We start from the raw sequence: 23,352 nt of genomic DNA, 5'->3' as shown, positions 1-23,352 counted from the left end.
CCCTAGGGGGAGTCCTACTCCCACCGGGAGTAGGATCCCCCCCTTTCCCTAGTTGGAGTAGGAGAGAAGGAAGGGGGAGAGAGAGGGAAGGAAGCCCCCCCCCCAATTCGGATTGGGCTAGGGGGCGCTCCCTCCACCTTTCCCTTCCTCTCCTCTTTTCCACTAAGGCCCAATAAGGCCCATATACTCCCCGGGGGGTTCCGGTAACCCCCCGGTACTCCGGTAAATGCCCGACCTCACTCGGAACCATTCCGATGTCCAAACATAGGCTTCCAATATATTGACCTTTATGTCTCTACCATTTCGAGACTCCTCATCATGCCTGTGATCACATTCGGGACTCTGAACAACCTTCGGTACATCAAAACACATAAACTCATAATACCGATCGTCACCGAACGTTAAGCGTGCGGACCCTACGGGTTCGAGAATTATGTAGACATGACCGAGACTCATCTCCGGTCAATAACCAATAGCGGAACCTGGATGCTCATATTGGTTCCTACATATTCTACGAAGATCTTTATCGGTCAAACCGCATAACAACATACGTTGTTCCCTTTGTCATCGGTATGTTACTTGCCCGAGATTCGATCGTCGGTATCTCAATACCTAGTTCAATCTCATTACTGGCAAGTCTCTTTAATCGTTTCGTAATGCAACATCCCGTAATTAACTCATTAGTCACATTTCTTGCAAGGCTTATAGTGATGTGCATTACCGAGAGGGCCCAGAGATACCTCTCCGATACACGGAGTGACAAATCCTAATCTTGATCTATGCCAACTAAACAAATACCATTGGATACACCTTTAGAGCATCTTTATAGTCACCCAGTTACGTTGTGATGTTTGATAGCACACTAAGGGTTCGTCCGGTATTCGGGAGTTGCATAATCTCATAGTCATAGGAACATGTATAAGTTATGGAGAAAGCAATAGTAATAAACTAAACGATCGTAGTGCTAAGCTAACGGATGGGTCAAGTCAATCACATCATTCTCCAATAGGGATGGCAGTTTTTCCCATGGGTATGGGTACCCGCGGGTACCCTACCCGAAAACAACGGGTATGGGCGAGACTTGAAGAGATTGTGTACCCATGGGTAATGGGTATCCATACCCACAAAATATATGGGTTGGATATGGGTATGACATTGCACCCATGGGTAACCCAATGGATACCCAAAAACAATTAATAAATGAAAATAACTCCTATGACATGTGGGGTCATCATCCATCTCCTATGGCCCATCCTAAGTCTTGATTCCTTAAATTGGCCATAGCTCATAGGCCCGTAATCACCCGCTTGCCACTCCTCATGCGTCCTATGTGACTCATTGAAAAGATGAAATCTTGACTCTTTGCTACCAGAATCCTATCCAATGCTCGATCTAGCGATTCCCCATTCCCAGCACGACCTCCCACTGTACCGGGTTTCTACTAATCGCCGCTCATACTCCCTTGATGCCTCAAAGAGGCCACCCATCATAGTAGCATGTGTTGGTGATATACTACTCGTCCATGATCACTTGAAGTTTAAACCCATTTCTCTACATTTTAAAATTTTAAATGCTATATATTATATCCACTGGATACCCATTGGGTATAGGATACCCGATGGGTATGGGCATGGGTGCCAATTTATGCCCTCGTAGATCATAAGCGGAAGCGTTATGACAACGCGGTTGATGTAGTTGTACGTCTTCACGATCCGACCGATATTAGCACCGAAGGTACGACACCTTCACGATCTGCACATGTTTAGCTCGGTGATGTCCCATGAACTCTAGATCTAGCTGAGTGTCGGGGGAGAGCTTCGTCAGCACGACGGCGTGATGATGGTGATGATGAAGTTGCCGACGCAGGGCTTTGCCTAAGCACTACAACGATATGACCGAGGTGGAAATCTGTGGAGGGGGCATCGCACACGGCTAAGAGATCAACTTGTGTGTCTATGGGGTGTCCCATCCCCCGTATATAAAGGAGTGGAGGAGGGGAGGGCCGGCCCTCTCTATGGCGCGCCCTAGGGGGAGTCCTACTCCCACCAGGAGTAGGATTCCCCCCTTTCCCTAGTTGGAGTAGGAGAGAAGGAAGGGGGAGAGAGAGGGAAGGAAGGGGGCCGCCCCCCCCCCCCATCCAATTTGGATTGGGCTATGGGGGGCGCGCCCTCCACCTTTCCCTTCCTCTCCTCTTTTCCATTAAGGCCCAATAAGGCCCATATACTCCCCGGGGGTTTCTGGTAACCATCCGGTACTCCGGTAAATGCCCGAACTCACTCGGAACCATTCCGATGTCCATACATAGGATTCCAATATATCGATCTTTATGTCTCGACCATTTCGAGACTCCTCGTCATGCCCGTGATCACATCCCGGACTCCGAACAACCTTCAGTACATCAAAACACATAAACTTCTAATACCGATCGTCACTGAACGTTAAGCATGCGGACCCTACGGGTTTGAGAATTATGTAGACATGATCGAGACTCATCTCCGGTCAATAACAAATAGCGGAACCTGGATGCTCATATTGGTTCCTACATATTCTACGAAGATCTTTATCGGTCAAACCACATAAACATACGGTGTTCCCTTTGTCATCGGTATGTTACATGCCCGAGATTCGATCGTCGGTATCTCAATACCTAGTTCAATCTCATTACCAGGAAGTCTCTTTACTCGTTTTATAATGCAACATCCCATAACTAACTCATTAGTCACATTGCTTGCAAGGCTTATAGTGTTGTGCATTACCGAGAGGGCCCAGAGATACCTCTCCGATACACGGAGTGACAAATCCTAATCTCGATCTATGCCAACTCAACAAACACCATTGGAGACACCTGTAGAGCATCTTTATAGTCACCCAGTTATGTTGTGACGTTTGATAGCACACTAAGTGTTCCTCCGGTATTCGGGAGTTGCATAATCTCATAGTCATAGGAACATGTATAAGTTATGGAGAAAGCAATATCAATAAACTAAACGATCATAGTGCTAAGCTAATGGATGGGTCAAGTCAATCACATCATTCTCCAATGATGTGACCCCGTTTATCAAATGACAACTCTTTGTCAATGGCTAGGAAACTTAACCATCTTTGATCAACGAGCTAGTCAAGTAGAGGCATACTAGTGACACTATATTTGTCTATGTATTCACACATGTACTAAGTTTCCGGTTAATACAATTCTAGCATGAATAAACATTTATCATGATGTAAGGAAATATAAATAACAACTTTATTATTGCCTCTAGGGCATATTTCCTTCAGACATGACCACCATTAGGGGGGATTACTGTAGCATGACTCTTGGGGTGTTACATGGCACATACAAATTTTCTTAGAATGACAAAAGAATACCGTATATAGGTAGGTATAGTGGACTCCTGTGGCAAAAACTGGTTTGAAGAATTTTGGATGCACAAGTAGTGGTCATGCTTAGTGCAAATGAAGGCTAGCAAAAGATTGAGAAGCATCCAACCAAGAAACGAAAAATCTCATAAGCGAGCATTAAGCATAACTAACACTGAATAATGCACCAGAAGTAGGATGTAATTTCATTGCATAACTATTGACTTTCGTGCTTGCATAGGGAATCACAAATCTTAACACCAATATTCTTACTAAATCATAATTATTCATCAAAATGACTCACATATTATATCAACATATCGCAAAACTATTAAAAACAATCAAGTTTATTTTGTCCAATGATCTTCATGAAAGTTATTATTATATCCTCCTTGGGTATCTATCACTTTGGGACTAGTTTCATATGTTGCTTTTGATAGCTCAAACAAATCTAAGTGAAGAACATGAGCACAAAAAATTTCTTCTCCCAAAATAATTTAAGTGAAGCAAGAGAGAATTTCTTAAAAAATTTACTAACTCTCAAATAAATCTAAGTGAAGCATGAGAGCATTTCTCCAAAAATACTAAAGCACACCATGCTCAAAAAGATATAAGTGAAGCACTAGAGCAATTGCATAGCTCATAAAGACTTAAGTGAAGCATAGAGAGCAATTCTAACAAGCCATAGCATAATTTTGGCTCTCTCAAATAGGTGTGTCCAACAAGGATTCATGACTAAAAATACAAAGTAAAACAAGCAAAGACTCATATCATACAAGACGCTCCAAGCAAAACTCATAATATGTGACGAATAAAAATATAGTTTCAAGTAAAATACCGATGGTCATTAGAAGGAAGAGGGGATGCCACTCGGGGCATCCCCAAGCTTAGTTGCTTGATACTTCTAGAATACTATCTTGGGGTGCCATGGGCATCCCCAAGCTTAGCCTTTTGCTAATCCTTATTCCTTCATCCATCGTAATATCACAAAAAAACTTCAATCACACAAAACTCAACAAAACCTTCATGAGATCCGTTAGTATAAGAAAGCAAATCACTACTATAAGTACTGTTGCAAATCCATTCATATTTTATTTTTGCATTATATCTACTGTCCTTATTCCCCTCTCATGGCCCATATGGCTCATATCTTCCCCCCGGGGGTTCCGGTAACCCCCCGGGTACTCCGATAAGTACCCGATACTACCCGAAACACTTCCGGTGTCTGGATACTATCATCCTATATATCAATCTTTACCTCTCGACCAGGCCCGTACCAGACACATGTGCAAAGTGTTCAACTGCACAGGGCCCCCGGATGAGCAGGGGCCCCAATTTTTTTATGTGATCCTAATACTAATGACTAATTCTATGACTAATCAAGGCATTTGACCAATATGGAGTACTCGTTGGAAACCTGAACCGTATTAACTCCACATAAATCTCACGCACCCCTCCTCCTAATCTCTTTCTTTTTCTCGTTATCTTCCAGCGACCAACACAAGCGCAGAAGGCCAAATCTCTTCCTCTTCTAATATTACAATCATGCCCGTGGATTAATTCTTTCGCAATTTCTCCAAATTAAATCCCTTATTGCAATGAGTAGGTACTCCATACTCAATCCACCATCTATTTATTTGGTGTTTTCTTCTGGATCCATCATGTCTCCTCTGGTTTTTCAAATTCCATTGTTTCTTGCTGCCTATGCTACTTCGATGCATCTGCTGGAGTTGGAGGCCAGACCGAATAGCTTGGCCGCCGATTCATCAACAGGAGCAAGCGAAACAGACCCTGAACCAGACTACCAGAGAGACACACCTTGTCACCGGTCACCCTATTGTCTTCTGTTCTCTAATAAATCAAAGGTTGTTTCATCCCTTTTGTTTATAATTTGTTTGCAATGCATGGTAAATTTCTAGCAAATGAACCACTTGCTCTCAAGAAGGTGTTGTTGATAAGTTTTTAGTGAAAGAATCAAATAATATTTGGTAGAAGATTGGTTATGAATAAATAATGAAAGACCACCATGTCGCAAATGTGGTAAGCAACCCAAACTTGATGAAAACCAATGGAAGATTATGTATAAAAGAATGCTAGAAGGATGACATGTTTCGATAACTCTTTCTGATAAATCTAGTTCTTCAAACAATTTCACTACCAACATGACATATATCTTCTACTCCGTAGCATTTTATTTTTGTAATTGACAATTGTTATATTAAGGGCCTAATTTTTTATTTTGCACCGGGCCTCCATTTTCTCGGGTACTGCCCTGCTCTCGACCATTTCGAGACTCCTCGTCATGTCCGTGATCTCATCTGGGACTCCGAACAACATTCGTTCACCAAATCACATAACTCCTATAATACTAAATCGTCATTGAACGTTAAGCGTGCGGACCCTACGGGTCCGAGAACTATTTAGACATGACCGAGACACCTCTCCGGTCAATAACCAACATTGGAACTTGGATGATCATATTGGTTCCTACATATTCTATGAAGATCTTTATCGGTCGAACCGCAATGACAACATATGTTATTCCCTTTGTCATCGGTATGTTATTTGCCCGAGATTCGATCGTCGGTATCCACATACCTAGTTCAATCTCGTTACCGGTAAGTCTCTTTACTCGTTATGTAATACATCATCCCGCAACTAACTCATTAGTCACTTTGCTTGCCAGGCTTCTTATGATTTGTATTACCGAGAGGGCCCAGAGATACCTCTCCGATACTTGGAGTGACAAATCCTAATCTCGATCTATGCCAACTCAACAAACACCTTCGGAGATACCTGTAGAGCATCTTTATAATCACCTAGTTATGTTGTGACGTTTGATAGCACATAAGGCATTCCTCCAGTATTCGGGAGTTGCATAATCTCATAGTCGAAGGAATATATATTTAACATGAAGAAAGCAATAGCAATAAAACTAGATGATCAATATGCTAAGCTAACGGGTGGGTCATGTTCATCACATTTATTCTCCTAATGATGTGATCCCGTTATCAAATGACAACTCATGTCCATGGTTAGGAAACCTTAACCATCTTGGATCAACGAGCTAGTCAAGTAGAGGCTCACTAGGGACTCAATGTTTTGTCTATGCATTCACACATGTATTAAGGTTTCCGGTCAATACAATTCTAGCATGAACAATAAACATTTATCATGAATAAGGAAATATAAAATAACAACTTTATTATTGCCTCTAGGGCACATTTCCTTCACATACCTGCCGTTGCACTTCCATCATCCAACGACTAAGACCTGTCGACTGAAGTGGCACCTAGCATTACATAGGAGGAGGCCGACATGCTGGTTGCACCATCGGTATTGCATGTGTTAGAGGCCTCACATCAACCTCGATCATCATCTTCCCTCTAAGAATTTCTTTCATCGAGTAGTCCCGGGCAAGACGTAAGGATTTGAAGTAACTATCAATATAATCAACAGTCGACTCCACTGGTGGTACAGTCTTTCCATGGATAATATTCGAGCGTCATCTCCATATGCGCCCGGGAAGATACCAGTCAACAGCGACATAGACATCGACCAATCCACAACATACTTCAGGCCCTTTGCAACAATGTTTGGGTCCTCATGGCATTGCTCGCAGCAAGCCACATAGGCGTGGAAGTAGTCGTCCCATGGTTTGCAGCTGTTGCCTTCCCTGAATTGCAACACCCACAATGCCCCATGAAGCACCGAGTGGTCACCCACTACCTCCCCTTGCAGCACGCACATCTAAGTTGAAGCGCCGCACCCTGGCCTTGCGACTTCGCCGGAGCTATGGTGCGGCTTGCAGAAGCGCGACACCTTGACCTGTCGGCTTGTAGAAACACCATATACGTGCTTGATATCGAGGCAGGGGAAGGGATTATATCGCCTCACCGTTGGCCTTGCAACATGCGAGAAGAGCTTCGACGAGTTGTGTTGTCGGCTTGCAATGTCGTGGCCATGCAGACGCCGATCAGAGCTCACAGGAGTTATCAAAGTGGCTTGCAGCGGCCGCACTTGTGCTTCATCTGGAGGCAGAGGAAATAGATTGTAGCATTGTGCGTTGGTCCCTCGAGCAGGATGACTAGAGTTCATCAGAGTTGCGATGTTGACTTTGCAGTAGCAGCACGAGTGCTTGATCTAAAGACGAAAAAGGGAGATGGGAGAGAGACAAAGAGAGGAGATGAAGACGATGCGGGTGCGAGTGATGCTTGTTCAGATGGGGTGTCGCGCGTGGGGCTGGATGTAGGGATGGCAATGAGTACCCATTACCCATGTATCTGACAGGTAAAAACCCTATTAGGATAAGGGTATGAGACAGAAAGTTACCCATGAGTATATAAATAGGAATTCTCAAATCCACCGGGTAGAGCGGGTATGGGCATGAGATCGTATAACCCACACCCGTATACCTAATGTACCCATATAAAATCTCACAAGTATGACCAAGTTACCTCTACACTTTGTCATCAGTTTATGAACTTAAAATGTACAACTACGTGTTGTTTGTTTATTGTTGTTTTGATATGTTTTTCTGTATGAGAAAGTAATGTTGTTTATTGGAATGTGTTGTTTTTTATGATGTGATGTTTTTTATAAGTATATACTCCTTTTATGATGTGTTGGTGTGCGTAAATTATGATTATATGTTGTTTAGGACTATGTGCCGCTCAAATTGATGCTTTGCAAACATGGGTATTTGTATCCGTGGGTACCTGACTACTCTGTCGGGTGACGAATATAGAAAAAAAATTGTATGTTTTGACGCGTATAGATATGAATGATGGGTAAGCTGAAGGACGGGTAAATGTTTGGGGTGGTTTCACCCATATCACAACCCGATCAACGCGTGCACATGATCAATCAGTTGCGTTTAATTATTATTTTTATTCCATACTTTTCTCCTTTTTCGAGGGAATTTCCGTATTTATTTTATCAAATCCTATATATTTTAAAATTTTGGTTTTAATCAGGCTTGGTCCAAAATCTGAGCCCGGGCTGCCCGTACCCGACGGGGTCGACCCAATTAAAATGTTCGGCCTGTCTCAGAAAAAGAGCTAAAATGTTCGGCCTAGTGGGCCTGGAAAAGTTTCTTCAGTGGCATTTTCGTAGTTTTTTGCGGTTCTGGCAAAAGCTCCAAAAGCTCAAACCCCTCTCTCCTCCCCCCACGAAATTCGAAATTTCCCCACTTTCACTCCCCCAAACCCCCAAATGGCCGCTCCGCCGCCGGTGCTCACCCTGGCGGTGGAGAAGGGTCCGCGCAAGGGAGAGATCTGCCAGTGCAGCGCTGGATCCGTGCTCCGTGTCGGGCGCGTCATCAAAGGCAACCACTTTGCCGTGCGCGATAAGGGCGCGTCGCAGCAACATCTCTCCATCGAGTTCCTCCCGCCGCCCGCCGCCGGATGGGTCGCCTCCGATCTGGGATCCTCCAACGGCTCCTTCCTCAACGATGTGCCCCTCGAGCCCTTTGTTCCCACCCCGCTTTCCCATGGGAACCTGATCAAGATCGGCGAGTCCACCGTGCTCGCCGTGTCCATCCCCTCCAATTCGGATCTGAGCACCGCCACCGCTGCCGACCCCGGAACTAGGTGCTCCTCGCGCTATGCGGCAGAGACGGCGGCGGTGGAGGAGGAGAAGCCCCCTGCGGCGACCCGCCGGGGCACACGGAAGAAGGCAGCGGTGGCGGCGATCCCCGAGGTGGAGAATGAAGTGCCGGACGCGGCGGTAGTGGTAGTGGAGGAGGAGAAGCCCCGCCGGGGCGGACGTAGGAAGGTGGCTGCAGTGGCTCCCCCTGAACAGACGGAAGAGGGGGAGAAGGAGGCCCCGGTGGGGAGGCGCCGTGGTGGACGGAAGAAGGCCGCGGAGCCCTCTGAACCGGAGAAGGGAGAGGAGAAGGAGGAGGCCCCGCTGGCGCCGCCTGTTGGCGGGCGGAAGAAGACCACAGCAGCTGCTGAGCCGGAGAAAGGAGACGAGGAGGAGGAAGAGGGGAAGAAGGAGGCCCCGAAGGGGAGGCGCCGTGGTGGACGGAAGAAGGCCGCGGAGCCCTCTGAACCGGAGAAGGAGGAGGCCCCGCTGGCGCCGCGTGCTGGCGGGCGGAAGAAGACCACAGCAGCTGCTGAGTCGGAGAAAGGAGATGAGGAGGAGGAAGCCCTGCTGGTGACGCGGAAGGAGGATACGGAGCCTCCTGAACTGGAGAAGGAAGACGATGTGGAGGCCCAGATGATTACACGCCGTGGGAGGAAGAAGAATGCTCCGACGGTCGCCCCTCCACCACAGCCTCTGAAGACGGGGTCCAGAGGGGGCCAGGGAAGGTTCACAAGAGCGGCTAGTACAAGGAAGGCCGTTCTAGAGGACGAGGAAGTGGAGGAAGAGGAGGAACATGAGGTGGCTGCGCCTAGAGATCAGCCTGGCAATCTGTCGACTTCCACAGCGGTAAAGGATGGTGAAGAGGAGGAGAAGGGGGAGGAAGAGAAGGGGGATAAGGTGGCAGCTGACGATGGAGAAATCGAGGTGGCTGCAAAGGCATTGGAGGAGGAAGTCCCCAAGGGGCCGGCTTCTGCTCAGTGTGCTGCTTCTGACAATGAGGGTGATGGGGAAAGGGGTGGCGGAGAAGAGGAAGATGATGGCAATGGGGATTTGCTTGGCAGTAGAGGAGAGGCTTCTGCTCAGTGTGCTGCTTCTGACAATGAGGGTGATTGGGAAATGGGTGGCGGAGAAGAGGAAGATGATGGCAATGGGGGTTTGCTTGGCAGTAGAGGAGATGTAGGAGATGGGGCAAAGGTGGAGGAATGTGCTGTTAGAAGCAGTCTTGAGACCATGACATTGCAGGAGTGGTTCGACCGGATGGAAAAGTACCTCCCAAGGATGATCAACGAGGCTGCGGATCAGATGATCGCGGAGTTGGAGGAGAAACAAAAGCGAGTCCATGAGTACATTTCAACGCTCAGTAAGAGCTCCGACCCTTCCTAAAAATTATGTCTTAGATGCTGGAGATTGACTAGAAAATAAACTAGAGTCGCTCCTGTGGTGATAATCTTCACTTATTGTAGAAGAATTGATGATGGCGTTTGTCCTTTTGGGTAATATGGGTAGTTTACTATCTGGTAGTAGTTTGATATGTTGACGTTTGCTCGTTGGCTTGTAATTAGCTTAGCATTTTGGTATGCACTGATGTTTCTGTGGGTTTCAGGAAGGTGTATTATAATGTTGAATACTCCCTCCGTTTTGGAACACACAGTTTCAATAATGAAACCGAGAGCTTGTCCCCTTGAGAAAAATCATAGTTTTATTTCGTTGCAGTTCAGTACTAGAATGGGTAAGATAGCGTTTTTCTCTTATTGTAACTCACTGAACTAACACCATTGAAGCTCCATCTTGTCAGAGTGCTATTCTTTCTATGTTTCTATGTCTTGCAGCAGGATTAAAAGCAACTAGGTTACAGTTTTGCTCATAAATATTGCCACGTTGTAACTATTGTGAGCCCTCTAAGTTTCAACATGAAAAGTTGTCCTTTTTTTTGTGGGTGATGAAAAGTTGTCCTATAACTGTTCCTACTTTGGTTTATAGAGCAGATTCTTGGGCTACCGTATGGCATGTTTACATACTCTTATCGTGCTCCCACACTCCATGTGCAAGTTGTATTATTTAGTTATTGTCAGTTAAGCAATATCATCTTCAATGATGCCTCTCCCAATGCTTGGTTCGCCCATTGTTGTGAAGGAAATGCATACATTTCAAGACACCCAAATGGCTTTACAGATCCTTGATTTTCTTACGTAGTTATATATTCCTCTTGTAACTCTTGGGAGATGATTGGTTTATTGTAGTCTTACTCCTTACATGAAGCGATACCTGAAGAGGGAAGACTGGCAAACTTGTTTTCATTTTAAATGCAGTGCTTTCGTAGCCACACCGAATTCAAGAGCAAACATCTTTTATTTATGTGTATGCGATATCATGGGCTTCTAAAACTTTTGTACCTTTGCTATTAATTACATTAACACAGAGTTCTCAAGATATCTTTGCAGAAAATGAACTTAACGACACGAAAATTTGTTGGCGTGGACGAGCTCGCCTGCTCGCGTTATCTGCAGGCGTCGGTCCTCGTCGGGATATGGAACGCACGCCGTATTCCAGCTCGTAGACGACGACTCATTTAATGAGTGAAGCGGACGGGAAGAGACAGTTTGTACAGTGCGGGTGACGGACGTTGAGGCGCTAGCGACGGCCGTTTTCATCATGAAGCAATGTGTATCCCTGCTAGACTGAATTCCGCTCGGGTCAGACCTACCAACTCCATTAAACTCCCCATCTATCATCGACGGCGGCTCAGTCTATAATAGTCCATCCCCAAATCAAAGGAACAAACCCTAGTTGCACACTGTTCCTCAATAGACCCCCAAATCGGAGCAAGGAATAGCAGCCGCAGAAAAGATGGCAAATCTGAATCAAGGTGCTGATCCAGCGGCACTTCCAATCTTGCCTTGCCTGGACTATGGCAGGAACGTAGTCGCCTACGTTGCTCGTTGCGGGCAGAGCGCCGGCGAGCGATTCTACAAGTGCCGCAATCACAATGTAAGTGTCCAGTTTTTGCATAAATTTCTTCAGATTTGTTCAACATCACTTGTCTGAACCCTCTTCGCCGGTCAACGACAGCCGTCAGGTGGTGGATGCAATTTCTACAAGTGGCAGCAAGCGTACGCCGACCACCTCGCGTCGCCGTGTCCAGCCGCACCCCCATTGGCGCAAATCGAGCCAGGATAAGAGCAAGGCGGCCAAGCTTTGGGAGTTCAAGATCTACAGGTGCCGCACGCACCACACCACAGGGCAGCAGAACGGCATGCCGGGGGCACCCAGTTCGTTTCTTCAGTCAGCGCCGCTGCAGGATACATGCTCGCCGTGCTTCCAGCTGCTGGGCGCCAGGGAACCATTGGCGTTGACGCTGCATCCATCAATCTGGTGGTCTCCGAGGCCAACCTTGTCACTGGGGTGGCAATCCTTGTGTTGGTTGTGGTCATGCACGTGCTTCGTTAGGCGCCAGCTGCGAATAGAGCACGGCGTACCATTGTACCTGCAAATCAAGTATTATGATGTTTGTGTCATTGGTTAGCAGCCAAGTGTATAATGGTGTAGGCGCAGCTACAGTGTTGCTGATGGCGAACTTTTGTAATGATCAAGTTTAAGCTGTGTGATGTAGTCTCGTTTGTGCAACTAATAATATTAATGGGAGTATGTTTTTAGCTAAGCAGGTGTAAAAAGAGAAGGTTAACTCTGACGGATCCCTTTCAAAGAGTCTGAAAATCAAACTAACAGGATTCCAGCGCATTGCACACATACAGGCGTCACTTGTATTGAATTACTGCTACCACTGCCCAGAGGTGCAGAGGAACATGACGTCAAGCAATCTCATAAGAGGGGAACAAATAAAATCAACTGAATCTCTCACACAAGGCACCAGACCAGATTGATTTCTCAAACAAGAACTCAGTGAAATACAAAAGGGGAGATGCACATGCACACTACAACATTAGGCAGACTCTCATACATTTTTTCCTCTACATGATAAACATTCAAATCACAACGACAACCTGATCACAAACAACGCGTACTTCACTGACGGTTATTATTACAACAAGAGTCTTGCAGTTAAAGTTAACGGCTACAACGCCCTCAACAACACAGAACAAACACTGAATCTAAATTAAGTCACCCGCAAATTGCATTTGGCTCTAAGGTAGCAATTTCAACATGGAGTACAACCCTAGGCTTGCTGCAGGTGTTTTTCCTGTGACCACCGAAGCCACAGTTCGAGCATTTTGCCGCTTTCCTTTCTTTTTGAGGAAGATCACCTCTTTGTGGACATGTGGTGCTCTTGTGCCCTGGTTCTCAACATATAATGGACAAGCGAGTTCATTTACTTGTCCCGCATCCATTTCAAGCTTGTGCATTTGCTGTCAGTCTGTACTTCTTGCTTTTTGCACCACGATCATCATATGGAGGTTTATCCCTGCGGGTGATTGGTGACCGGGCTTTCGTTTTTGTTCTGGAGCTTTTAGCCCCACGAAATTACAAAGTGCACGTGCCACTTGCACCAACAGTGAGTCGTGTGTGGCATCACTTTCTCTATTGCTACTTCCATCGCCTTGCATTGATCTGCAAATGCAATTCAACATTCATTTTATTGAACTAGTATACTGAAAAAGAGAGAACATCACAAAGAGTGTGCTAGCAAGAATGGAAAATCAATACGCTAGTCGTCTCAACGGAATCATGTGAAGTAACTGAGTGTGAATTATGAAGCTAGATGAAATTTTAAATTTCAAACACATCATTTTTTTGTTCACCTGTGAGCACGGTTTGTGGATGTTTGCCGCCCATCACGCGGGTAAATTCAGTGAACACCCATTGAAAAGTTTCCACTGCCCATCTCTTACTAGCACACCGCCAAAAATCACGCTCTGGAAGTGATTATTGACTCCCACAAGCAGCCCAAATGGCATATCATACAGGTTTGTCTACCGCTCACCCCGCGTCATGTACCAAGGGATTTAATTTTTACCTTCACTGAATGGCAGCATAGCAGACCTGTGTGTTCGAAACTAGAACACTCAAATATCAACTCATTCCCTTCGTCAGCAAGTTCTACTTTGTAGACAATCCTGCCCCACTTCTCATAATTTTTTTGGGTGGTATCGTCGCACCAAGTAGGTTTTCTGTCTAGTCACCTCCTCTACTCTGTATTGACCTGCTTCGTATATAATCTCACCAAATTTTTAGAACATGGCTCGTGTATAGACTCTGCTTGCATGCAACTCTTCGCGTGTTCATTTTCTGGGGCTACCTGTTTGTGTGGAGAATGCATCAGTTACATAGCACACATCAGTCACTACGAAAGATATGATATTTCAAAAACTTACTATTTTTGTGCGCCTCTCCTCATAGTTTTCATTTGCTTCTCTATAAGAAAGAAGCCGCATGTACTGTCGAACAAAGAGATGCATGGGGCAGCTTGCTGGAACATAACCCTTGAGCATATGGTTCGCACTCTCGCTGCGCTGTGTGCTTGTCATTTTGGCACAAAATTTACTTTTAAAGTATGGTTTAGCGGTTTAGCCCATTTTGCTCTTGTTTCATAGATGTGAGTAAGGTAAGGATGTTTTTCGAAACCATGTGATTCTGTCAGTTGCTTCCATGCAGTTTCGAATTCCTCCACTGTCAGCATGTGATGTACTCCCTCCGTTCGGAATTACTCGTCCAAGAAATGAATGTATCTAGATGTATTTTAGTTGTAGATACATCCATTTGTGTGACAAGTAATTCTGAACGGAGGGAGTATTATCTTGTGGAACTCTGGCCTGAATTTGTTGCGCTTTGTGTAGTATGGTCCCAGAGACTCCTTTGCCTTCTTCAGCACGTGCCACTTGCACCAGCGGTGAGTGGTTTCTGGCATCACTTTCTCCATTGCTATCTCCATGGACCTGCATTGATCTGCATATACATGAAAGGAGAAGCGCTCTTAGGCAAGTAACTCAGTGAAAGGAGAGCAATATATCAAAAGAAGTGCAAGTCGAGTCTAATGAAGCAATTTTTAAGGCACAATCAGGCGTAGTGAAATGTAGGTAATTGAAGATATAAGCTATATGGAAAGTCTGACTGCTAGATATAATGTCCCTTTTTACCTGTAAGCAAAGTTTGTGGATGTTTTCCGCCCATCATGCGAATGAATTCAGTGAATACCCACTGAAAAGTCTCGACTGTCTCATCTCTCACTAGGACGCCACCAAATATCATGGTCTAGAAGTGTCTGTTGACTCCCACAAACAGGCCAAATGGCATGTCAAAGAGGTCGGTACGGTATGTTGTATCAAATGTTATCGCATCTCCAAAGAAGTGGTACTGGGCCCTGCTTGATCCGGTTGACCATAACAAATTCCGTATGCGGCTATCCTCATCCGACTGCACTCTGTAGTACAGACCAGTATCTTTTGCTCCCAACTCGGCAAAAACATCCATTGTCTTCCTGACATCATCGTCTGCTTGCTCACGGCTGATCTTGCCACATAGCCCCCTCAACGCTCTTTTGATGAATGGCACATTGGACATTGAACCAAAGAAACTACTCCATTATATTGTAAACCTTGCCAATGCTATTGTTATTTTCATGGAGTTGCTTAACCACATCACGTGTGTATATATCGATATGTCTGTGTGACGGCGAGTACACCTTCTTGCCACACTTCTCCATTAAAGAATGGCTGTGTGATGGTATGAACTCACTTATGTACCATCCATTGTCCTTTGATCGAAGCAATCGTATGAGCGCGGGGCACCTGCACCGGCAAGTCCGGGTGTTGCTTTTCTATGGAATCCCCTGCAAATGCCACAAACAAACAACATTTATTTTTTGTTAGTTCAGACTCCCTTGATAGGCAGTAACTATTTTTTTTGTTGACACAACATCTGCCATTGCCACACAACAATCAACTGAAAATCAGTGCTTACCGAGCAGCCACATACTATCTCTTGCATGCATTTTGTCCTTTCAACATTAAGCCTGCTCTTGCCATATCTTACCCCAAATCCCCAATTTCCCAGGAATACAAATTGTAATAGTCATAAGCTTCTCCAAGTGAATCAGACGTGCTTCCTACTGCAGGCACTATTACAGTGTCAGTTTTCTTCTCAGTATATCTTCTCAATGCTTTTTCAAGAGCACTCATTCTGCCGGCACACGGAGGGCGTTCTTCAGGACTTCAGGTGCATGCCCAACAAGCAGTCTGCACAACGCAGACATACATAATTCAGAAAAAATGGGGTAACCTTAACTAGCTTAGATTCAGAAAAATACATCGTAACTGCATTTAAAATGTGTCTGTCTGCCTGTATATTGTAAAGACCAGCATAGATCGATATGATACATGAGGAGAACATTATCAGTCCAGTCGAATTTACAGGTTTACTGAGCCTACAAATGTGGCGTATACCTCTTAGTCCAGCCCGGCGCCTGAGGATCGTCTTTGCCCGTCGACTGCTCTGAGTTCGGCGCCGACAGAGCCACTACATTGCATTCGCTCTGCAAATCTACTTCCAATGTCACCGCCGCATCACCCACATCACCGATACTGAATTCGGTAGCCGTGCATACGAAAGTTTGGTTGCCTCCGCCGCTTACCAGCGATTCATCGGCGGCGAGATCTGGCAGAGGAAACCTGCGGAAATGAAGGCGCGCACTAATAAGATGCGAGTCTGCTTACATCAGCCGGGGGCGAGAACAAAAAACGGCGGCAGCAAAACATACCTGTCAACTGGATCCGATAGGAACTCCGAACCCTCGCCTGTCGCCTCCGCCGTCGCCATAGCTATGCGTCCCTGCCGTCGTGCAGCGTCTCGAAGGATAGGGGTTTTTTTTCGCTGAAGCGTTGCCGCCGGAGTATGGACCCACAATGTCGGGGTTTTTGACTTTTTGCCACCACTTAAGCCCTGTTCGGATTCACTCGGCTCCACGGCTGCGACTCCCGGAGCGGAGGGAGCGGCAGTGGAATCCTACGGAGTGGCTCGGAACCAGCTCCTAGCACGGAGCGGAGTTTTGAAATTGGCGAGATACCGAACAGGCCTTTACTTTGCACTTTGATAATTTGCCACTCATTACATTGTAATTGACTTGTTGCCACTCTTTACTTTGCACTTTGATCTTTTGCCACTTTTTCACACAAAAATAATACTTGCAAATGATTAACATAATATATACAAAAAACAGTGGACAAAACTACCCTTGTGCTAATTTGACCAGTGCATCCAGCCAATTCACTGATTCAAAACAAATTAGGATGGGTTGAACCAGTTCACCGCCGCCGTTGTTATCTGCTGATGGCCGCCGCCAGAGTAGCAGATGCCGCTGGTGGCACAGCCGTGCTGCTCCCCCTCCCCGGCGATGGAGGAGGCCGGCGCGTCTCCAGGTGGTAGAAGAGCTCGATGTCGTTCACTGATGAATCCATCCATGCAAACAAGAGATGGATCAAGATGCAAGCTGTGAGAACGTCAAAAAAAGAAAACGAAAAGGAACTTACAGGCTCTGTACATGGTGCTCTTTATCCATGGTGCAGCTAGACAACGCATCGCGGAGCAGCTACGAGGCCGGCGTTCCTTGCTGTTGAAGACCTGCATAGAGGCGGCGGTCATGCGGCTCGGGGACAGCGCGGGACGACCTGCACTGGGGCGGCGCGGCGGCCGTACGGCTCGAAGACCGCATGGGACGACCTACACAAGCTGGTGAACGGAGTAGAGCACGTCGTCGGCTTCCACACCATGGACGAGTTGCTGCTGTCAGTGTCCGAGGTGGTGAAGGGAAGGGTCAACCCGTCCGTGCCATGGTGTACGACGTGGAGCCACAGCGGCAGCGCGCATCACCGCAACGCGGTGGCCGGCTGCAGATTAGAAGCAGCAGTGGCAGCGTACATCACGGCAACGCGGTGGCCGGCGGCAGAGCACACGCCAAGATGTAGCCGCTGCGGGAGGGGGAGCGGGACAGAGAGGAACCACCTCGCCGGGATGTAGCTGCCGTGGACGACAAGGGCAGTCGGCCGTCGAGGACCACCGAGCGCGATTTGCCGTCGAGTAGCCGCCGCGGTCTCGTGGCGTTCCTGCCGGCGAAAGAAGGGGATGAGACGAGCGACCCAGAGCTCCTGTCCTGTCAATCTGAGAGCATGGGTATTTTGGTCATTATATGCGGAGCCCATGTGACAAAGGGCAAAAAATCAAAGTACAATGTAAAAAGTGGCACCAGATCAATTACAATGTAAAGAGTGGCAAATTGTCAAAGTACAAAGTAATTAGTGGCAAAAAATCAAAAAAACCCACAATGTCATAGCACGGCTATCCCCTTCTGTTTTTCCCGGAGGAAGACGCTTATCCGATAAGGTTACATCATTTTTGCGCGCCATGATTGATCTGACCACATGGCTTACGTACAGTGGGAAACAGAAATGAGCAAGCGGCACATATGCAACTTGTACTCCCTCCGTTTTTATTTACTCCGTATATTAGAGTTGACTAAAGTCAAATTTTCTAAAGTTTGACTAAATTTATAGAAAAGAACATAAATATTTAGCATAACAAATCTATATAATGTGAAAGTACATTCGATAATGAATCTAATGATATTGATTTGTTATTGTATATGTTGATATTTTTGTTTATAAACTTTGTCAAAGTTTACAAAGCTTGACTTTGATCAAAGCTAATACGCGGAGTAAATAAAAACGGAGGAAGTACCATCCAGGGAACTGTGATCGTTGATGGACCCGTCTCCGTATTCTACTGCTTAGTTGTCGTATCTGTCGCGCCACGGACCGAACACACTTAATACACATCTCAACGCGGCAACGTCCCATTGGTACACATACCGGGAGCGTGCCAGCTCGTCCATACCATCGCCGCTCGACACGACATGACTTTTTTAATTTAAAGGTCTGCTGGCAAGAAAATTTATTTCTTACTCTATAGTACCTACCGTACCACCTCCACTAGTAATATGGTTTACTCAAGTTATGACCCTTTTCTATGCAATAATGTCTATGTTAGGGATCGTAGCAGAAATTCAAAATTTTCTACGCATCACTAAGATCAATCTATGGAGTAATCTAGCAACGAGGGGAAGGAGAGTGCATCTACATACTCTTGTAAATCGCTAAGCGGAAGCGTTCAAGTGAACGAGGTTGATGGAATCGTATTCGTCGTGATTCAAATCACCGGAGATCCTAGTGCCGAACGGACGGCACCTCCGCGTTCAACACACGTGCAGCCCGGTGACGTCTCCCATGCCTTGATCCAGCAAGGGAGAGGAAGAGGTTGGGGAAGACTCCGTCCAGCAGCAGCACGACGGCGTGGTGGTGGTGGAGGAGCGTGGCAATCCTGCAGGGCTTCGCCAAGCACCGCGGGAGAAGAGGAGGGAGAGAGGCAGGGTTGTGCCATGGAGAGGTCAAAACTCATGTGTAGGCAGCCCCAAAGTCCTCAAGCATATATAGGGGAGAGGGAGGGGGGTGCGCCCCCTTTAGAGTTTCCACCCCAAGGGGTGCGGCAGCCCCAAACCCATCTAGGGTGGCGGCCAAGGGGGGGGGAGGGGGAAACTTGCCCCCCAAGCTAGGTGGAGGCGCCCCCTCCCCAAACCCTAGGCACCTTGGGCCCTTGTGGGGGGGCGCACCAGCCCACCTGGGGCTGGTCCCCTCCCACACTTGGCCCATGCAGCCCTCCGGGGCTTGTGGCCCCACTTGGTGGACCACTGGGACCCTCCCGGTGGTCCCGGTACATTACCGATAAAACGCGAAACTTTTCCGGCGACCAAAACAGGACTTCCCATATATAATTCTTTACCTCCGGACCATTCCGGAACTCATCGTAACATCCGAAATCTCATCCGGGACTCCGAACAACATTCGGTAACCACATACAAACTTCCTTTATAACCCTAGCGTCATCGAACCTTAAGTGTGTAGACCCTACGGGTTCGGGAACCATGCAGACATGACCGAGACAACTCTCCGGTCAATAACCAACAGCGGGATCTGGATACCCATGTTGGCTCCCACATGTTCCACGATGATCTCATCGGATGAACCACGATGTCAAGGATTCAATCAATCCCATATACAATTCCCTTTGTCCATCGGTATGATACTTGCCCCAGATTCGATCGCCGGTATCCCGATACCTTGTTCAATCTCGTTATCGACAAGTCTCTTTACTCGTTCCGTAACACATCATCCCGTGATCAACTCCTTGATCACATTGTGCACATTATGATGATGTCCTACCGAGTGGGCCCAGAGATACCTCTCCGTTTACACGGAGTGACAAATCCCAGTCTCGATTCGTGCCAACCCAACAGACACTTTCGGAGATACCTGTAGTGTACCTTTATAGCCACCCAGTTACGTTGTGACGTTTGGCACACCCAAAACATTCCTACGGTATCCGGGAGTTGCACAATCTCATGGTCTAAGGAAATGATACTTGACATTAGAAAAGCTTTAGCATACGAACTACACGATCTTTGTGCTAGGCTTAGGATTGGGTCTTGTCCATCACATCATTCTCCTAATGATGTGACCCCGTTATCAACGACATCCAATGTCCTTGGTCAGGAAACCGTAACCATCTATTGATCAACGAGCTAGTCAACTAGAGGCTTACTAGGGACATGGTGTTGTCTATGTATCCACACATGTATCTGAGTTTCCTATCAATACAATTCTAGCATGGATAATAAACGATTATCATGAACAATGAAATATAATAATAATAACTTAATTTATTATTGCCTCTAGGGCATATTTCCAACAGTCTATTTGCAGTATAAACCTTAACAAGCAGTAATCAAATAGCATGAAACTGTAATCAGATATAATTATCTCTCAGTATTATACATGTGATATTCTAGCAACAAACATATATCTGCGTTGTCGTCTGATTGTTTGGTATTGAATACATTGTTAGTTTGGATATAACTATACTATTGTTTTATCACTTCACAAAAGGATGTCAGTGGCTCATACTCTAGGATGTCCTAAAGTTTGTGAGTGACTGAATGATGCTATTGTTAATCAGCAAGGACGTAATGCATGACACAATATATTTCAGTAAACATCAGCATCTCTTTGAGGATGGATACTACAATAATCTGTTGTCATGCTGCAACATTATGCATGATTAATCAAATAATGCTAAAATATTACACGGACTGAAATCTTAGTAGCTCTTAAAGTATATGGATTATGTTGAAAAAATGTTTTAGATTTGAGAAATACACTTTTATCATGTAACATTTGCTAGCAATTCATGTTTCTATGGATTGTTCACTTAACTATTCTGTTTCTTGCACTTCAGCATTTTTTTTGTAAGTATTGCTATAAAACATCATGTGATATGATCAAGCTTCAAAATATCGGATATCGGCTTCGTATCAGTTTGGCTTTGACATATCGGATGTCGGATATTGGGTGATATATCGGCGAAAACATGTGTAGTTTTTTTTGTTATTCTTTTTCAAAACATTTATTTTTAGTAAAACAAAATGTATGATATCAAAAATTAACATAACACTTTTAGATTCTTAGTTTATTAACTTGTCGATTAAGAAACTATTAAGGAAAGTTGCACAAAATGCTTACTCTATGGTTAAAAATAGTACGATATATATGCATTTGTACGAAACATTGTGGATGACTTTGATAATATATAATGAACTTGTAAATGCATAATCTTATTTCAGTATTATCTAATAAATAATTGTTGTTGTCTACATATCGTCCTATATCAGTGGACATATCAGGCCAGATATCGGCCATATCAGATGATATGTTGGAAAATGATATTTGCAAAATGATATGTTATGTTTATATCGGTGGAGCCCTAAAAGTGATATATCGGCCTATATATCGGTCGTATCGGCCTAGATTTAAAAGCTTGGATATGATCCCATATGTAGTTATCTACCATGACATTCCGGCGCATAAAATAGAAGATTGTATTTTAGAGACTATCTCTTGGATTCCCAAAAACATGGTCGGTTTTATGCGGAGGCCTAGAGGGAAATGCTGAAGCTGAAGTGATTTCCTCGGCAGTCTCCACAGCTCCAAGACGTCTCAAGAGCTTGTGTAGTTTTATTCCCATGTCTTTTTTTCGAAAGGGGGGGGCTCCCCGGCCTCTGCATCAGAGTGATGCATACGGCCATCTTATTAACCAAAGGAACAAAATGTGCCAACAAGGTTTCAAAGTCTCCAACTTTAAAAAGAAAAGACAGCTCACACAGAGCCTAAAATGCTAGCGACACAAACTAGCCAAGAGAAGACGCCACAACCGGCTGGCTAAAATAGTCAGGTAAACTAATTGCCTATCCTATTACATAACCGCCATCCAAACCGGTTGAAAATATCCCGAGGTACCATCTCCCAACGGATAGATCCAGTAACCAACTGCTCCCTGGCTTCCATCGGACTGAGTAGCGACCACGAACATATCACTGCCGTGGCGCGGAAAATAACCTGCAAAAAATGAATACGTGATGTTTTGTTAAAAACCAAATCATTTCTGCAATTCCAGATAGTCCATAGCAAAGCACAAACTCCAACCCGAATATGTCTTGCTAAGTCAGGCTCAATCCCATTAAGCCATGTCTCAAATAATGCATTGATAGAATTCGATGGAGTAATATTAAAAGCAATGTGGACCGTCCGCCAAAGGACTTTGGCCAACGGGCAATCAAGAAAGAGGTGCTTAATCGTCTCATCCCGATCACAGAAATTACACCTAGTAGGTCCTGTCCAATTACGCTTTATCAAGTTATCTTTTGTTAAAATAATTTGTTTATGGACAAACCACATGAACACTTTTATTTTCAAAGGAACTTTGACATCCCATACAATCTTGGAAGTTCGAATGGAGTTCGAATTAATAACATCAATATACATTGATTTAACTGTAAATACTCCAGACCTAGTCAGTTTCCAGCGTAATTCACCAGGTTGGTCAGAAAATTGAACCTCCATGAGTCTCCTAACTAGAAGGAGCCATTCGTCCCAACGATTGCCCGCTAGCGCCCGTCTAAACTGAATATTAAGGGGACAGATTGAAATATCGTTGCAACGAACACCTCACGTCGTTTACGATATAAAGACGGATATTGAATGGCCAAGGGTGAGTCGCCAAGCCAAGTATCCTCCCAGAAACGTGTACTAGCACCATTTCCAATAACAAACCTCGTCCTATTGAACATTGTTTGTTTGACTTTCATTAGTCCTTTCCAGAAAGGCGAGTCAGTCAGCCTAACTGTGACCTGGGACAATGTTTTAGTCTGGAGGTACTTGCTACGAAGGATCTGCGTCCACATGGCCTCAGTCCCGGACGAGAGCTTCCACAGCCACTTACTAAGAAGGCATCTGTTCTTAACTTCAAGATTCTCAATACCAAGACCCCCTTGGTCTGTCGGTCGACAGATGA

General features: G+C 45.5%; 1 protein-coding gene and 1 long non-coding RNA gene across 3 annotated transcripts; one reads left to right on the top strand and one right to left on the bottom strand.

Moving 5' to 3' along the window:
- The first annotated feature begins 8,511 nt into the window (after nucleotides 1-8,511).
- LOC123060964 (ABC transporter F family member 4) lies at nucleotides 8,512-12,609 on the top strand. 2 transcript variants are annotated; one of them, XM_044483834.1, is made up of 3 exons: nucleotides 8,512-10,306; nucleotides 11,388-11,934; nucleotides 12,016-12,609. In XM_044483834.1, the coding sequence occupies exons 1-2, from the start codon at nucleotides 8,572-8,574 to the stop codon at nucleotides 11,501-11,503; spliced, it is 1,851 nt and encodes a 616-aa protein (XP_044339769.1). In that variant the 5' UTR covers nucleotides 8,512-8,571; the 3' UTR covers nucleotides 11,504-11,934; nucleotides 12,016-12,609. The 2 variants fall into 2 exon arrangements, with proteins under 2 accessions (XP_044339769.1, XP_044339768.1); XM_044483833.1 differs by having other exon boundaries at nucleotides 11,376-11,934.
- Nucleotides 12,610-12,948: 339 nt separating this feature from the next.
- LOC123060965 (uncharacterized) lies at nucleotides 12,949-18,060 on the bottom strand. Its single transcript, XR_006428393.1, has 8 exons — nucleotides 17,427-18,060; nucleotides 16,658-17,341; nucleotides 16,344-16,568; nucleotides 15,862-16,136; nucleotides 15,039-15,730; nucleotides 14,277-14,847; nucleotides 13,704-14,200; nucleotides 12,949-13,512 (listed from the first exon to the last, which is right to left on the bottom strand). It is a non-coding gene; the product is annotated as an uncharacterized lncRNA (long non-coding RNA).
- Between the last annotated feature and the right edge of the window lie 5,292 nt (nucleotides 18,061-23,352).

The sequence above is a fragment of the Triticum aestivum genome, chromosome 3A, assembly GCF_018294505.1.
Source record: "Triticum aestivum cultivar Chinese Spring chromosome 3A, IWGSC CS RefSeq v2.1, whole genome shotgun sequence".
Lineage (NCBI taxonomy): Eukaryota > Viridiplantae > Streptophyta > Magnoliopsida > Poales > Poaceae > Triticum > Triticum aestivum.
This window is presented reverse-complemented; position numbering and strand designations above follow the sequence as displayed.

What these genes read in the sequence shown, in the direction of transcription:
- LOC123060964 (XM_044483833.1), top strand. Translation starts at nt 8,572, where the DNA reads ATGGCCGCTCCGCCGCCGGTGCTCACCCTGGCGGTGGAGAAGGGTCCG. An exon ending in TGAGTACATTTCAACGCTCA is followed by an intron (nt 10,307 to 11,375) that starts GTAAGAGCTCCG and finishes AGAGTTCTCAAG; the next exon opens with ATATCTTTGCAGAAAATGAA.